Genomic DNA, 17,923 nt, shown 5'->3' on the forward strand with positions numbered 1-17,923 from the left:
GGTGAATGGGCCTCTTTAGGAGAAAGTAAGTATTACCTGTTGTAGCCAATGATCCAAAACATTAAAGCACTTCATTTAAAATACTTAATTTTCCAAAATACTTATCAAACATATTACTTAATTTATTTTGTGGCACAGATGTCAAATGCTGGTGTTGGACTAGATAAAATCACTGTGGGTTTTAATGAACTCCCTGTGTTTTACATGCTCCTTTGCCCTAAAATGATGACTCATGCCTCGAAGAAAATGAAGTGCATCTTTTAACTCGAATGGCAAGGAATTTGATGAAAAGGAAGCATATTGGAATGATAAGGATGCTGCTGACAAGGAGCTCCTAGGAATTTACTACACACTGCAATGTCTCACCTCACGTGGTTTGTCTCTGTTTTCCTAAGTAGAAAAAATGTCTTTTGGCATGTTTTGTCTTTAAAGGTTCACATATCATGCCAGTGAGTAACCTGCTTCACTGTGTCCTGGAAACATTCCTCGATCACCCTTCCAATACCACCTCTGCAGGTCACAGGAGACACCCACCAAAAAAATGTGAGCCCCTTTTGTCATTTCAGGGACAGAGGGCAGCCCTTGAGTCAAGGGACTGGACTCCAGGAATGTTTGCTAAGCAGAGCGACACGCTGCTCATCTGGTGACACATCCGACGATGTGGCAGAAGGAATTCCTCATGCCCTGACCTCAGGGTTTCCCCAGGCTTTTTTGGGTAGATGCAGAAGCAGAACGTCCCTGTTTGAGAGAGATCTGCACTGATCTCTCACACGTGGAAAGGAAAGTGACCCCGTATCGGCCATTTAGCGGGAACCCGGGAAGAAAAAAGAAAGGGGGGAGATCCTCAAGTTTGGGAAACCGTTGGTCTCGCCCCCTCTGTACTGTCCCCAGTCAAGCTGTTACTCTCTCCCACTTTACCTCCAGAGGAACATGGCTGCTGAGCCCCTTCCTGCTGTTCTCTGCGCTCCTGGAGCACCCTCTTCTGTTCCAGGAGCTGCAGTTCTCAGCCCCGAGCCCCAGCAACGCGCAGACCTCTGAAAGAAGGAACCAGCGCTCAGAGCAAGCGGGGGAACACCCGTCTCCCCCCTCAGAGCGGCAGATAGATGGGCGATTAACTTCAGCTGGCCTGAACTCGCTCTGAAGGGCCGGACACTGAGCTCTCTCTACCCCCGCGTCGCTTACAGAGGCCACCGGTCACCCCCAGTTATGAGACCCGACCGATGGGGCAGAGCGGCAGGCCCGACGCTGCCACCCCGGGGGCTGTGCGGCCTGGCAAGGGGCAACACACCCCCGCGGGGCACCGGCACCCCCCGAGGCCGGGACGCCCCCTCTCCAGGCCGCCCCGGGCAGCGGGGACAGGGCCTGGCGCACGCAGCCTCCCCGCGGCCTCCCAACCCCGCTCGGCCTCTCCCGGGGGCCGGTACCGAGCGGAGGGGTCGCCAAAAGGCCTCAGCGAGACCGGCAGGAGGAAGGACGGGCCGGGCCGGGCCGGGCGGCGCTCTGGGCTGCCTCTCTATGGTCGGGCTCTGGAGGGCGCGGGGTGACGTCAGGAGGAGCGGCGCTCTAGCAGGCGTGGCGGGGAGCGATTAGGGAGCGTGAGGCGCCGCTCTAGGCGGTTGGCTGGTCAGTCAGCCGGGCTGGCGCCGCGCCGGGATCCTCGAGGTTGGATCTCTATGGTCGGAAGGGGAGGGGGGAGGAAGAGTCGCACGCCGGTTCGGGCGGCGCTCTAGGCTGCCTCTCGATGGTGCGGGCGGTTGCTAGGTGGTGCGGGGCCTAGGCCGCGGCGGTCGGCGCCGCCATGGCCGCCTCGGCCTCCGGCGCGGCGGCGGCGGGGCCCGCGGACGGGTCGTGCGTGCTGTGCTGCGGGGAGCTGGAGGTGGTGGCCCTGGGCCGCTGCGACCACCCCATCTGCTACCGCTGCTCGGTGCGGATGCGGGCGCTGTGCGGCGTGCGGTACTGCGCGGTGTGCCGGGAGGAGCTGGCACAGGTGAGGCCGGGACCGGCGCCCTCGCACCTTCCGCTTGGTGCTGGGGGTCTGCCCGCGCCCCGCGGGGCTGGGCTCGGGACGGCTGCTGTGTGGGAGCAGGGATGGGGTGGGTGGGAAGGGGAGGGGGACTCGGCCGGGCTGGGGCTGGAGTCGGGCTGGGCCGGGGTAGGGGCCGGGGCAGGAGCCAGGGCTGGGCCGGGGTAGGGGCCGGGGCAGGAGCCAAGGCCGGAGCCGGGCTGGGCCGGGGCAGGAGCCGGGCCGGAGCCATAGCATGAGCCGGGGAGGCGCTAGAGCCGGTGCCGGAGCCAGGCCGGGCCGGTGTCGGAGCCGGGCCGGGGCAGGAGCCGGGCCGGTGTCGGAGCCGGGCCGGGCCGGGCCGGGGTAGGGGCTGGGGAAGGAGCCAGGCCGGAGCCGTAGCATGAGCCGGGGAGGCGCTAGAGCCGGTGCCGGAGCCGGGCCGGGGCAGGGGCCGGGGCAGGAGCCAGGCCGGAGCCGTAGCATGAGCTAGGGAGGCGCTAGAGCCGGTGTCGGAGCCGGGCCAGGGGCTCGGGTGGGGCATGAGCCAGGCCGGAACCGGGTCGGGGCAATGGGCCGGGCAGGGGCAGGAGCCGGGGTAGGGCCCGAGCCACGGAGCAACCCGTGAAATCTGCTGAGTGCAGCCGCGGGGGGAGCGTGGCCCGGCCGGGAGGTTACCGGGTTCCTCTGCAGGCCTCTCGCTGCCGGTGGGGCGGCCGCCGTGCAGAGGAGAACGGGAGGGGCGCTGGGAAGAGAAATCTGAAGCAAATGGCATTTAAAGGGGCTGTGTGGTTGGGTTTTAAATCAGCAGGGCTTGCTCTCCAGGGCTGGTGTTAAACGATCCCAGATGCCTCTCTCATCTTGACGGATTCCTGCCTTGATTTTGAGCTGGGGGGAGAACATACTTTGTGTTCTTCCAGGGCTGGCTCATGCCTCCCATTACAGCACCCCGTGCTGCATTCACCTCCAGTTCCTGTCAGCCTGAACCAGCTCTTGTGTCTGTGCCTTCAAAGCAATTTCTCCTCAGGTATAACTTTTCTGAGAGGAGTGGAGGAGCAGGACCCTGTTGTGGAGTTCAGGGGACGTCGCTGGGATGCTGTGGCTTGGCTGTGTGGGGTGAGCTCAGGCTTTGGGGCAGTGGTGAGCAGTGTGAAGAGAGGGTGTTGAAGGAGGGTTATAAAAACAAGTGGTTCTATGTGACTTTGTTTCTGCAGAACTAATGCAGGGAAAAAACAACCCCTGAAGAAGAGAATAATTTGTATTGGCACTGAAATATGCTGAGATTCTTTAGAGAATAAGTATATTGGGGAGGGAAACTCCCTCCTTGGTGAAAGGAGAGGTACCTGCCTCCCCCCACTCCCCAAAAAAAAGGGGGTTGCTTTGGTGGCTTTTCACGTTGTTTAAATGGTTGTAGGGATTGAAGGTGTTTGGCTGTGTGCTGAAGAGCCTCAGACTCTGTGGAGGCCAGAAAGGTTAATGTGGTTTTTAGACTGAGCTTGCTGGCCCATGAGTGGGCTCTGTGTACAGAAAGATACTCTGAAAGTAATTTTATCCCCCCTCATGCCCTGAGGGGCTGCAGGTGAACTGTTATCTCTGGAGCTTTATACAGCTATATTACGTGGCCTGAACTTTGGTTCATTCAGCCATCTTTTTCCCTCACTTATGAACTGTTTAATAGGATTTTTTTTCATTATACTTGTCTGAGGTCAACTTTAATGGCTGTACACTTTTTACTCCCTTGTCTTTAAGTGCCACTGTAACACTGTTCTGTCTCTTCACCCATCTGCCCCAAGAAAAGAGGAAAAGCTACTGAGGGGAATAAATCACATCACAATCACCCTTGAATGAGCTGTGCATATATGTGGGGCCCTAAACAGAGTCTTTTAATTTGCTTAGTGCTTGTGAAATTAGGAGGGGCAAGTGTGACACTACCAAGTCTCAGCCAGTGTGGTACAGAGCAGTGTGGACCAAACCAGTACATGTCAGAGCAGAATGTCTGAAGGAAATAGAGCTGTAATGATGAGTGGCAGTGCAGGACAGGAGGGAGGAGAAAGCAGGCTGTACTCATTATGGTAATACATGCTCTCAGTGATGCAGTGAAGTTAGGCAGGATTACTTGTTGACCTGTAAACTAACCCTGGGTATGTACTTGGATCAGGCTCAGAGTTTTGGTCAGTGTGCTTGTTATCTGGAGTTTTGCTCAGTGTGTTTGTTTTGTGTGTCTGTGTTCTTGGAACTGCTGTAGGAAATTGTGTTGGGCTCCTGTGGTAAAATTTACTTTGCAGCAATCCGTTCCTCTCTCCTAAAACTCACTTTGGGCTGCAATGGAATGGCAGTACCATTTCTCTGAGATGAAATTTGTTAAGCAGTTGGAGTTAGACATAGCTGTCACTTACCCAACAACATTAAACTTACATTCTGTTTATTTTAAGCTTGATATTTCAGCAAGTTGGGTGGTTTTTGTTGTTTTGGTTAGCCCACAGGGCTCTTGACAGGCTTTTGCTGCAAAGGGGATTGAAGATACTTCCTCTTAGCACAGCTGTGGTAGCAAAACATACCATAAAAGTCTAGTTCAAAATCCAAAGACCAGGTGATTCCAATCCAGCTTCATCTAAACTGACTCACTCAGAGCTGATAAGGACCAGTCACAGTGGCTTCACTGACGGTTGTGGGACCAGTAACTGGGGGTAGTGGTGAGCAGCTGGGACTGACACAAAGCTCTGCAAATGTTGTCCAAGCTTCAGGCTATGAGGAGTTCCCTGACAAACACAGTTTGGGAGTTTCCCTGGAATCCCAAAGCCTGTGCTGTCTGAGCACGCTCTCGCTGATTCTTGTGTTGCCTGCAGGTTGTCTTTGGACGGAAGCTTACGTCTTTCTCAACAATAGCACTTAACCAGTTGCAGCATGAGAAGAAATATGACATTTATTTCATGGATGGAGATGTTTATGCTCTGTACAGGTGAGTACTGGCATCGTTCCCATGACATACCCCTAAAGCAGTGTGTTCTTACCTGCACTACGTGGCAGGAAATGCACACTCGGGTCGAGCGGTGTGTGGTTTTGTTTCCTGGGAAGAGTGGCTGCCATGCCATGTGTGTTAGTCACAGAGCAGGTGGCTTTGGTAGGGGGAGAGGCTGGAGCAGCATGGTCGGTGTGAACACTCAGTACAGCAGCTATTCCTCGAGGCTGGAGCGTTCCCATTCACTGGTGGATGGTACAGGAGCGTTGCTCTGTCTGGAAAAGTTGCTTTTTGCTTCTTTACCAGCAGCAAACTTGCTGAAAGGCTTTTCATTCCTTGCATGGCTGCTGTGGAAATTGGTAGAGACTGAATTACTGTTATAATTGTATTTATTGCTGTGCTGCATAAGGACTAATCAAAACCAATTGTGCTCAGCACTGGGTGAGAAGTAGAGCAACCTTATCTGCCAGCAAAGATCTCTCTGAAGGGGAGAGGAAAAGGGTGAAGTAAAAAAACCAATGCAAGTAGAAGATGGGGCATCAGCATCATGTTCTAAAAATATTTTTCATAATGCATTTAGTTGGGAGACTGTAAGAGAATTAAAATTAAAAGCAGTTAGAAAGAGAAGTGAAAACTCATGAACCCTTGCAGGCAGCTGCACCTTGCTCTTGGAGAATGGGGCATTATAACCAACAGGATTTTGGGCCAAGAATGTACCAGTTCTGTATGACTTCATGTTTGTGGAATTGGGCAGTGGGTTTAGTGGGCAAAATCAGTTGGAAGCATGTTCTGATTAATTATACTCCAGCTCTGGGAATTTCTTCCACTGATGGGATTTCTGGAGAGCTGTGGAGATTACAGGTCCATGGGCAGCAACCGAGTGTGCGGGAGTGGCTTCTCCCACTGATACCTCTGCTCTGTCTTCAGCTCTCCTTGAGAATCATTGGGGGGGTTGTTTATGGTGGGTTCCCTGCCCCCTTCCCTTTTCTATTACAGTTCTCTATCTCTCTCCACTGTATTTTTTAGTTTCTGGCAGTAGAAAATGTAATTAAATTGGATGTGAATGTTGCGTGTATCAGCTGAATCTTCAATAAGCAAGGGGTTTGTTGCATGGAGGTGATACAGTGCACTCAGAATTCTGTTGTGGCAGTGTTTTACTGGCACTGTGACTGTTCAGCTCTTTCCTTGCAGTTGAAGCCTCTGTGTAATTTAGTTGTGTTCTGTTCCTGACAGATGACAGAGTATTCTTGGAATAAGCAGGACGCTAACCTCGTTACAAATTGCTGTGGGAGCTATAAAAATACAGCCTTCTGCCCCTGGCAGAACATTTGGTGTTTGGTAAAGGTATTGGGTTGCCTGGAGAAAATCAGATAATTTTTAGGAAATCTCTCTTGTCCCTTAGGAAGCTGCTGCAGCATGAATGCTACTTGTGTCCAGATGCGAAGCCATTCAATACCTTTGCAGATCTGGAACAACACATGAGAAAGCAGCATGAGCTCTTCTGTTGCAAACTCTGTGTTAAACACTTAAAGGTGAGCTAGTTCTGCATTCTTGTGGGGGAAGGAGGGGCGCTTCCTTATGGGACTTGCAAGAGTCCTTGGAGAGGTGGGAAGATGGGGGTGGCTGAACAGCACTGATTTATATTTTTTAAGTTTGTTTGCCTGCATTGAGGCCAGTTGCTTTGCTTTAAGTCTTTTTTTCTTCCACAAACTGATTAACAAAGAAGGCCTGAAGTATCTTGGTGTATTATATTTTAAATTAAACCTGACCACATTCAAACTCTTCTGATGTGAGCTCCTCCACTGCAATGTGTTTAAATACCAAGCCCAAACTGTCTGATAGGAAGTTAATCCTGTGGCGTAGGCAGACTTTGTTACAACTATAACTGCAGAGATTTGGTGTCTAGTAAGACTTCCCCTTGTAATGACTTTACAAGCTAGAACTGTAACTTAAGAAAACATTTGGTTCAGAAAGCAATACATAGTGGAGTGATACATTTAAGTCTCAGATCAGAGACAAAGTAGCATTTACAGTTGGATCATGTACAGGATGAGAATTCATCTTCCTGGTTTAATGAAATATAATTATATTTCATTATCTTGTTGGGGTTTTTTTTTGTTCAGAACAAATTTCCTGTATCTTGTTGACTTGATTGGAAAATGAAACTCGTTGTTGCCTGCAATTGAGGTCTGCTCTGTTTGATGTACACACGTAGGACATGATATGGGGCTGTTTCAAGATGTATCTTACAGCCTGCTAAAGACAAGGCAGTTACTGGAAAGCTGGTTGCTTGTGTCTGAAAAGGTCATATGCACAGAAACTTCAAACTACTCATCACTGCCACCATTACCCTTTTTCACTTGCTTTAATCCCACCCAAATTTCCCTTAGAAGGGCTGGCATTATCTCAGCCAGGCAAGGCTTTTTCATTCTCTGAAAGTCAGAACTCCACCTTCCCCTGGAGCTAGAATGGGTTTTGTGTTTCCCAGTTACACCTCAGGCGAAATCAGCAGCTACTGTTCAATGAATTCTAGGGCTGCTAACCCCTCTGCCTAATAGTTGTCAGCATTCCTTATTGTTGTAGGATATTTAATGCATGAGTGTGTATTTTTAGAACTCCCTACACTTGGTTTTGTGTGTGTTTGTTTCCTCTGAAACTATTTAAGTATCAGATTGGAGAAATGCATTTATTCTGTGGTGCCACAGTTGATTTATGCCAACTGAACTGTAGCTTACTGCCAAAGGGACAGCATCCCAAAGTGGGCAGGCTGACCTGAATGAATACTAATACATACTATTTCTTGGCAGGGTTAGCTTTCAGTGGATTGATCTGACTCTTCCCTGTGATCTTGGAATCACTGGAGCTCGTGCAAGGGAAGCAGTTAGGGAAGGGCAGGACAGCTTCTTTCAGTTGCTGTGTCCTTCAGGGTCTGGTGAGGTGTTTCCATGGTCAGCTGAAGTAGCCAGTGCTGCAGGAATGTTTTATTGTCTCTCCTATTCTCAAACAATATTAGAACTTGTTGGTTTAACTTCAGAGCATTGCAGAAATGTTTATGTTGTGGAAAAAAGCTCTGTGTTACTATCACCCACTGAAAAGAAGTTGTTAAACTCCCAGAAGCTTCAGTCAGTCAACCCTTGCTGAGACAAATGAACCTTTTCCCTGACTGAGTTAACACACCTTGTCTGGGCAAGAAATAACAGATACTCTGTTCTCAAGGCTGTGTTGATCTTTCTGATGTCTTCAGAACCCTTCCTACCAAAATAGCTCCTGTGTTAGGGACAGAAGATTGGCTTACAATACAATGTTTGCTTGCTGAGCTGTATTCTTTGAATGTAGCTGTGTGTGGGTAGTTGCTTCCTGAGGAAAACAGTTCAGTTCTGGTTTATGGGGTTTCTCAGTTCAAGTATTGGAAATATATGTTCACAAATATCTAGGATTTTTTCCCCACCAGAGATTGTAATTTAAAGCTGCTTGTGTTATGTTAATACATGTAGCAAATTGTGATGGGCAAATAGGTGAATTGAATCAGTTTCTAATGCTCTGACTGAGGTGCAGGTTGGATTTAATTTGGATCTGTCGCTTGAATTTCAGTTCCTATTCACTGAAACTTGTAGCTGTCAATTATCAAACTGCAAAATCTTCCTCTCTTGCAAATGAGCAAGTTGTGGGCAACCTGGCTCACTCCTTTTGTTCCCTGTTCACAAGAAGTGATAACAAACACATCTATATATATCTCTCTCTCTTCAGATCTTCACTTACGAGCGCAAGTGGTATTCTCGGAAGGACCTCGCCCGCCATCGGATCCACGGAGACCCAGATGACACCTCTCACCGTGGGCACCCCCTGTGCAAGTTCTGTGACGAGCGTTACCTGGATAACGATGAGTTACTCAAACACCTCAGGCGAGATCATTATTTTTGTCACTTCTGTGATTCTGATGGTGCTCAGGAGTACTACAGGTTTGTGCAAGCGATTTATTCCTCTTCCTGTAGCTTGAAAGTTGAGGAAAAATGGCTGGGGTCTGCTTTGAATTTTGGGGAAAGTAATACTCAGAGGGCAAGGACGTCAGCAGGTTGGCTCAAGGCTCTCTGTTCCTCAACGAATAGCTGAATTGGTTTGAGGAACAAAGACAGTAATCACTTTCTGTCCGTGTTTTAAAGTTTTCTCTGTTAATGTTAAATTTTGCAGCAATACAGTTGATGCCTGAAGGTGCCCAGTGTGCTAACTCTAATACCCCAAAGTTCACATGCAAAGCAGATAGAAGTAAATCTTCTCTTATAGAATCATAGAATTGTAGGGGTTGGAAGGGACCTCAAGAGATCATCGGGTCCAACCCCCCTGCCAAATAGGTGCCTTGGGTACAGCTGGGTGTGACATGCATCAGCCAGTAGTTCAGTTCAGCATCTGGGATCGTGTTGACTGTGCAGCAAGAACTCGCTGCCTAGGCTTGTCTTAACTTCATCTTGTAAGAGTAGCCATATACTGCTAGCAAAATACATTGGGAAGGTTGCAGCTCAGCCTCTGCTCTCCCTCCAGTGACTACGAATACCTTCGTGAACACTTCCGCGAGAAGCACTTTCTCTGCGAGGAGGGGCGGTGCAGCACGGAGCAGTTCACTCACGCCTTCCGCACGGAGATCGATTACAAAGCACACAAAACAGCCTGCCACAGCAAGAACAGGGCAGAGGCCAGGCAGAACCGGCAGATAGACCTCCAGTTTAACTACGCTCCCCGGCACCAGAGGAGGAACGAAGGTAAGTGTGGCTGGGGGTGGGCAGAAACATACTCCTCCCTACTCCTTTGAGGTAGATGTTTCCTGGCCAAGAAGAAATTCTTTATGAAGAGGATGAACAAGACCTGGAACAGGACCCTGAGAGGTTGTTGAGTTTTGTCCCTGAGGATAACCAGAACTTGAGTGGATGGGACCCGAGGTTGGAGTTGGCCTTGCTTTGAGTGAGGGGGCGGAGCAGATGACATCCAGAGGTCTCTTCCTGCCTAAGTTGTTTTACAGTTCATTTCCCCCACGTCTGAATTTAATGATGATACATAATTTTATGACAAGTTTTGACTTCTCCAATTTGTAATTAGGTGAATGACTTCATACAGTGAATACAAACTAGTGCTGAACACAGAGCCTGAGATCAGAGTAGCATGTCCACTTGGGAGAGCAGAGAGCAACATGCGTATTAACTCTCCTTCTGTGTGGAGCTGTATGTAGAGAGATCTCTGTGTATAACCCAAATTACTCAGAACTCATGTCAGAGGTTACAATACATTGTATCCATGTACTTTAAAATGTATTTTAATGAAGTAAGCAGTAAGTTTGTATAGACTACAACCTTAAAAGAAATCAAGATAGGTCGGTTTGTACTAGTACATTTTTGGGTTTCTTCCAGGCATAGTGTGATGCCCAGATTAGAGAATTAACTTTGAGAGTAATCAACCATCCCTCCTGTTTAGGTGTTGTAAGTGGAGAGGACTATGAAGAGGTTGACAGGTACAACAGGCAAGGGAGGTCGGGCAGAGTGGGCAGTCGAGGAAGTCAGCAAAACAGAAGAGGCAGTTGGAGATACAAGAGGTGAGTAGCAGAATGTTTTTTGTGGGTTTTTATTGCTGCTCAGTGTTGTTCTTTACTTACCAATTCACAATGTTTTGGTGGACCAGTAGGAAGGAAGTGAGTAGAAAATTTTGGAGCTTCCGTAGTGAATCCTTAGTTAAGAGTAGAACAAGATTTTAATCAAAGGCTGGGTGCTGACTATGTGCTTGGTCGAAGTGAAGTGATTTCTGTGACGTTTCAGCTGTCTGAACTTGACATGGGAAGCAAACAATGTAATCTTCAATTTGTCGGTTAAATAAGCTCAGAATCCTAAATTAATTTCAGCAACTGCTTTTATGCTAACTTTTTTTCTGAAGTAAGTGACAGATCTTTGTGGGTTTAACAGACTTTTTGGTCTGGGTAATCACAAAGTTCCTGTTCTAAGGACCATGCTTCTCATTGAACTAACAGATCTCTGTGTGGCCAGACTGAGTGCTTTGGAAAAAGAAGAGGGTTAAGTATTGAAATGAAATTTTGCATTTATATGTCTCTTCATCCACACAAGCCCTGAGTGCTTTATACATACTGCACATCTATTGCCTTCTCTTTCTCGCTGGATGGTCAGCTGGCTCATCACTGGTGAATTCCCTGGGGGAAGAGTCCATCTCTAAACACTTACATGTTGGTGTGGCATGTGGATTGTGCATGTGTTGAGAGTTCACGACAAACCATGTTTCAAAGAACTACTGTGGCCTACGAGTATGGTTTCATACATTTGGAAGTGAATGGAAGAGGCACGTGTCCCCATGCATCCTTGGTACTGTCTCTCCCAGTTCAACCCAGTTTCTTCTGGCCTGGATTGTTATTCCCACGTGTACAACTCACAAAGGCAGGGGTGAATGTTGCCTGTCTCACCAGCCGGTGCCAGGGTGTATTGGAGCATTGGGTTGTTTTAGCCTTCTCAGCAGGCTGCAGCACGAGATCAGGGACAGTCATCAGAGCTGACACCAGAGAGGTGAGAGCTGGAGCAAGGCAAAGCTGCTCCCTAATCCTTACTGTTTTGACTGAGAAAATCTGCCTTGTCCTGTAGGGAGGAGGAAGACAGAGATGTTGCAGCAGCAGTCAGGGCGTCTGTGGCGGCTAAACGCCAAGAGGAGAAGAAACGGGTAGAAGACAAGGAGGACAGCAGCAGTAGAGGTAAAAAGGAGGACTTGAGGGATTCTGAAGTGCTCAGCTCCAAACGTGTGCCAAAGTCTTCAAATGATGCTACAGGTGAGTGATGAGCATGTTCTGTGGACGCAGAGAGGTCTGATGGGTCTGGAGATCAGCCTGGCAAAAGTGGGAGTCGCCACACTTTGTTCTCCAGAGCTGGTGGACATGGACAGACCTCTGCACAATTGTAATCTGGGTTTGCAGTGAGGTGTCTCTGGGTGTGTTGGGGTTCCTGCAGCAGGTTACATCTGAAATGGAGCTGGGTAGAAACACCAACTGCCATTAACATACAGTAGGTGGGACTTTCCATCCAAATCAGTATAATTAAGACCACACTGTTTCCTACTCTGGTGTGCAAGAACTGATTTACTGTGATGCTTGAGCTGAGTTTCCCCTGTTTTGAGAACAAGTTATTCCCAGTAAAGGTTTATAAGTGGTGAAAGCAAACCTTTAATTGTTTTAAACTACATCTAGTTTGGGGCAAATAAATCTGACGCAGTGGTGTTCTGATACCCCTGTTGCTCCAAACCCATTTTCCACACTCTTATTGCTCCTACAACAGGATTCCTACTTAAAGATCATATGCTTTCATTATGAACTGAGAGCTGCTGAGAGCTCTCTTCAGTTAATGGGTACAGCTCGGTTGGGGATGGCAGGCAAGGTTGTCTCCCCCACCTGCCTGCCCAGCTTTTGCTGCACATATGTCAAGCTGTTACCAGTGTACCCCTGAACTGCTGCAGTCTTCAGCACTGGATTTGTTTTTTTAAGGTAAACCAAAATGAGTTATGTTTCAATGTAAAACGATCTCCCAGGACTTAATTGCTGAGCAGCTTGAGCATCTGTGCAGCAGGGGTGTGATGGACAGCTCAGAGCAGCAGCTTTCCAAGGGAAGAAGCATTGGTGTAGCTCAGTTGGAGCACTGAGGCTCTGCTGAGAATCCTGACCCTGTAGAAGTGTGGAGCAGACAGCTGGGGGCGTTGGTATCTGCATCTTGGAGGGTACCTCCCTCACAAAGTACTTCTGAACTGATGTGTTACTCATTGTGAATTTCCCATATGCCACAGCCAGTGTAGGATGACATAATGGTGAATTCAGTTAAGTGAAGGAGGGAGTGATGCATGGATTTAAACTGTCTTTTTGGAATATCAGAGTTAATGACATCGTCAGCTGCTGAAAATAGGACTTGTTAATGCTGCTGTCATGTTCATTGATAGCTTCCACTCTGAAGTGAATGGATGTTAGCTGAAAACATTTCTTTGCTCTTTTTGTCAATGCTCCAAAAGAAGCAGCTGCTAACGGTGCTTTAAGCCAAGATGACTTTCCAGCAATTGGTTCAGCAGTGGCACCTCTACAAGGGTAAGTTTGTGCAGGGCTGCAGCAGTGAGAAAGCAGGTGTAGGAGCTCACTGGTGTTCTGCATTTCTGGAGAAAATAAGTTTATAGATTTTTTACTTAAATGCAGCTAATGTACTTATAAATTACAGATCACTTTACTTAAACTATGAATATGTCCCCTCTGCCTCCAGCTGTCTCTGTGCTAGTCATCTACATGAACAGCATTGAGATTTGCTTCAGTTCATGGCTGGATCTTCTGGTGGCTCAGTTTCAGGGGTATTCTCAGTATTCTCCATGCCAGCCATTTTTAACTGGATAGCTGACCTTGATGGAGCTGGTTATTGTGATCATTCATCATCTCCTGGAATTGGTGAAGATTAGAATAGTGTCTGTACAGGATCTGGCACCTCAGATGTGCCTGTGTGTGCAGCGCTGCTCCACGTGACGCAGTACTGGTACCCAGCAAGGCTAGTGGGACTTTGAGGGGACTCCCAGATATGCTTTAAAAGCCTGACAGCATTTGCATGCTGTTAAGTTAGATCAGTTGTGCCACCCTAAGTGACAGTCTGAGGAATAGTGCAGACAGGATGGGGCTTGTTCTGCCTGCTGGGGTTGTGCTGCCTGTGCAGTGCTGCTGTAACGGGCTGTGCTTGTCCTCTCTTGCAGCTCTGCCCCGCTAGCAGCGGTTAAGCTTAAAGAAGAAGATTTCCCAAGTTTGTCATCCTCTGCAGCACCTGCCATCTCTTCTGGGATGCCTTTGACATACACAGCGACCACAAAGAAAACAGCTTTCCAAGAGGAGGATTTTCCAGCTCTGGTGTCCAGAATGAGGCCTAACAATAAAACAGTGACTAACATCACATCTGCGTGGAACAGTGGTTCCAGTAAAAATGTGGTCAAAGCCATTAGCCCCTGTGTAAACCAGGTAGCCAAAAAAACAACCTCCTTGAATAGCACTAAAGGAAGTAAGAAGAGCAATAAACTCTCTCAGTCAGATGATGAAGACGGTGGTAGTGGCTTGACAACCCAGGAGATCAGAAACACACCGACGATGTTTGACGTGTCGTCCTTGCTGGCAGCTTCTACCTCACAAACTTTTACAAAAGTGAGCAAGAAAAAGAAGATGGGGGGCGAGAAGCAGCAACCATCATCCCCCCACCTGTTACAGGAGACATCATTTCCCAGGCCATCGACTGAGAAGCTGCCAGAAGCAGAGCAGACATCAAACACAGCCTCTGCTCTTCACGCCCCTGACAGATCCGCAACCGTCGTGAATGGCCACGCGGAAAAATCGTTAGCGATCTGCAGCACACCCAAAGAGCCCCCTGGCCTTAAAAAGCCCACAGTGACTAACAAATGCCCTTTACCTCAGGAAGACTTCCCAGCCCTTGGGAGCTCAGGATCAGCTAGAATGCCCCCACCACCAGGTAAGCGCTGCAGGGGCGGCCAGCTTTGCTTGGGTGTATCTTAGAGATGCGCGGCACGGAGGGGAGATGTATAAGCTGCTCCTCCTGGCACTTGTAAAGGACAGAGCTGCTGCCACCACCACCTAGGTTAGCCTTTGAAGTTTAAAAAGACAATCTGGGGGACGTGGGTGGGCTTAAATGTCCTCTGTGAAACACAGTTGGGACAGCTCTGCTCTGTGCAGCTGCACTCTGGGGGTGCTCGCTGACGAGCAGCTGATCCTTACCTGTCCCCACTTTTCTGGTGAGTCATGGCTGACACATATCTGTGCTTTTGTGCTTTAAGATCTAGTTTGGGAGCCCCTGTGGGCAGAGGGAATCTCTTCAGCTGGGACCTGGGCCTGCTGGTACTTGTCAATTGGCTTGCTTGGTCACTTTTGTTCTGTGTTTGCAGAGATTTAATGTCCTTGCTTTGAGTGGTGCCGTAATCTTATAAAACTGGAGTAGCATAGCAACAAATGTGACTTAGAGTGGTTTTAATGACAGTAGAATGGCATCAGGAGATGCTTGCTTAGCTGTTCTGTTCTGTGCCGCTCTGCAGATACTGCCCAGCGAAGTATGCTAGAATATGTGATGCCTCATGCTGTTCTGACTTCTGGAGTGCTTGCTGTTCACTCTAATAATGTAGAAGTGGGTTTTATCATGAGTTTGGTTGTTTGGGGGTTTTTTTATTATTTTCTATTGAAAAAGTAAATAGTTAAAGAGGGTTTTTTATGTAGAGTGAAAGCTGTCACTGTGAAGTGCTTCTTGACCTGACTGTTAAGGCAACAGATTTCCACCTCTGAGATTTTTAGGTTTCATCCAATATAATGATGAAGAATATGTCAGACCATTGGTGTTAGTGTTACACAGTGGTCTGGGGGTACCACAGTTACGTGCTTTAACTGCCCGTTCTCTGCTTCCATTTAGGCTTTAACACTGTGGTGCTATTAAAGAGTCCTCCTCCGCCTCCGGGACTGTCGGTGCCTGTTAGTAAACCCCCACCAGGTTTTGCTGTTATTCCATCCACCAATATCTCTGAACCTGTCACTACATCTTTGAAAGAGTAAGTAAAAGTCCTTTGAGTTAGAGTTACTGTACGTGTGACATCTTGGTTATGGCCCAGGGGCTTTCACTTAGTGATTTCCCCCTGTGGAGTCCTGTGGCTGCTGCAGGTTGGATTCAGGAGAGCTGCATACAGGGGAACACAAAGTTGTGTGGATGCAGGTCTGAGGAAATGAAAACCTCTGCAGTGTGGCAGCTCTTTTGTCTTTTCTAGATTAATTTGGAAATCTGCAGCTTCAACTTATTTCTTAACCTTGCTGTTGATTCTCTCGAGTCCCAGAAGTGAGGTGCTGCAGCATGTTTGCCTTGGTGACCTCTAAATGCCTTCACTGCTGTGGCATTTCCAGCAGCTGGTCTCTGTCTGGGGTCCTTCTGGGCCAGAGAGATGAGTTTATGAGAAAAGGGGAACGTTTTTAAGTTTAATACAGACATCTGTAGTAAACTGTGGTTTTATTTACGCTGTGGTCTTTGTTGCTCATGGCTCTTTGGTGAACCAGGCTTGCCAGACATCTAGTCAAGACTACATTAAACTTGCATTCGAAATATTTTGGGTAGGTAAAGATGGAATTGGATACAGTAATTCCACAGGATGGATTATTTTGTCCTGTCAGGATAGCTGTGTGCTGCTTACAGTGATTGTACGTGGGGTTGGGTGGAGAAAGGGAGCACAGCTATAGGAGACAATAGCCCTACAATATATATACCCTCCAGCATCTTAGTGTAACATCAAGCAATGTCAAAGTCACTTTTGGTCTTTTCAGATGCAGGCCAAAGTCCTGTCACAGGTCATACTTGATACCAGAAAACTTCCAGCAAAGGAACATCCAGCTAATTCAATCCATTAAAGAGTTTCTTCAAAGCGATGAGTCCAAGTTTAATAAATTTAAAACTCATTCTGGGCAATTCAGACAGGTGAGTGGGCAAGAACCTTTGGATTCCTGAAGCCTTCCTCTCTTGAGAGAAGGTTAATCCCAGTGGGATTTTGTTATTTTAATCTAAATTGTTGTTTTCCTATTTATTCCTGCTCTCTTTCCCCTGAAGGGCCTGATTTCTGCAGCACAGTATTACAAAAGCTGCCGGGAACTGCTTGGAGAGAACTTCAAGAAAATTTTTAACGAGTTGTTGGTGTTGCTGCCAGACACAGTTAAGCAGCAAGAACTGCTTTCTGCTCACAACGATTTCAGAGTCAAAGAAAAACAAAGCTCAAACAAATCCAAAAAGAACAAAAATAACGTTTGGCAGACGGACTCCAACTCTGACCTCGACTGCTACATCTGCCCAACGTGTAAGCAAGTACTAACTCAGCAGGACGTTGTCACCCATAAAGCTTTGCATATTGAGGATGAGGAGTTCCCATCCTTACAAGCAATCAGCAGAATCATCAGTTAGCTTTCCTGAAGACCAATAAAACCGTCTCTGTCTACGAATATGCACTTTTTTGGAAAGAGGTTTGGCAGTGTAGTGTGTCTGAGAGCTGGTGTCAGTCGAGTAGTCATCCACAGGTGACTGTTAGGGAGCCCTCTCAGAGCTGTTGATTAAATACTGTGCAAAGGGATCACTGAACTGCGCCGTAGCTGCTTAACATCCAAAGTCTGAGCTTTGAAATGCCGGAGTAGAATTAGGCTGAAATGGCAGGGTGGGCAGGCAGGGGCCACCCTGCTCCTGTAACATGCAATAGCTGAGAGAATACTTTCTGATCTGAAGACTGACAGGGGACACAATAGGGGAATAAGCATCTGGTTTGGGGGTTTCTTTCCTTTTATTTTCTGGGAGAGGGAGTTGGGGGAGGGGGGGGGGGAAGATTATGAATCACTGAAATGAAGGGAAGCAAAGTGGCTTCCTTTATAATATTCTGATTTATTATTATTTTTTTTCTTGGTGATATTTCTGTGACTGCAAAGATCACAGCAGTCAGGGGTACAAAGGAGATATACTACTTACTGGCCAGCCCGTGGCAGCTGCGTGTCGTGCGCACCGGGCTGCTGGTTTAGCAAAGACAATTCCCATCTGAAATTGGACTGAGTTCTGCTACTTGAAGAACTGGACTGATCCGTGTGATGAGTCGGGAGTGAGATCTGATGTGGCCTCTGACCTTTTATGTAACGTGTTCTTTAACAAACTCCTTTTGTAGCACTGCATGTCGAGTGGTACCGTCACGGCTTTACGGGGGTAAAGCGCACTTCACGGGAGTTTTATTTAATGGCTGCCATGGTTCTGATTTCTTGGATGTATTAATATGGTGGTGGCTCCAAACAACAGCATACTGGGACATTAAATGCTGCTGATCACTGACCATGTTTATCTGCAGTGCCTTTAAGTGCATTTATCTGTTTACAGTGGGCTGCACTAATGAGGATAATGTGTTCAGACTGT

The 17,923-nt window shown here is 47.9% G+C and overlaps 1 protein-coding gene across 1 annotated transcript; it reads left to right on the plus strand.

Annotated features, from left to right (window-relative positions):
* Positions 1–1,798: 1,798 nt before the first annotated feature.
* On the plus strand, positions 1,799–17,284 carry ZNF598 (zinc finger protein 598, E3 ubiquitin ligase; the record flags this gene model as incomplete). The annotated part of the gene is made up of 12 exons (XM_084270811.1): positions 1,799–1,987; positions 4,849–4,961; positions 6,364–6,493; positions 8,709–8,920; positions 9,498–9,715; positions 10,422–10,539; positions 11,588–11,769; positions 12,993–13,065; positions 13,710–14,470; positions 15,416–15,551; positions 16,312–16,462; positions 16,592–17,284. 12 exons carry the CDS (start codon positions 1,799–1,801, stop codon positions 16,937–16,939), a joined length of 2,631 nt encoding a protein of 876 aa, XP_084126937.1. The 3' UTR covers positions 16,940–17,284.
* Between the last annotated feature and the right edge of the window lie 639 nt (positions 17,285–17,923).

This window comes from Gallinula chloropus (genome assembly GCF_964237585.1).
Source record: "Gallinula chloropus genome assembly, chromosome: 15".
NCBI classification, from domain to species: domain Eukaryota; kingdom Metazoa; phylum Chordata; class Aves; order Gruiformes; family Rallidae; genus Gallinula; species Gallinula chloropus.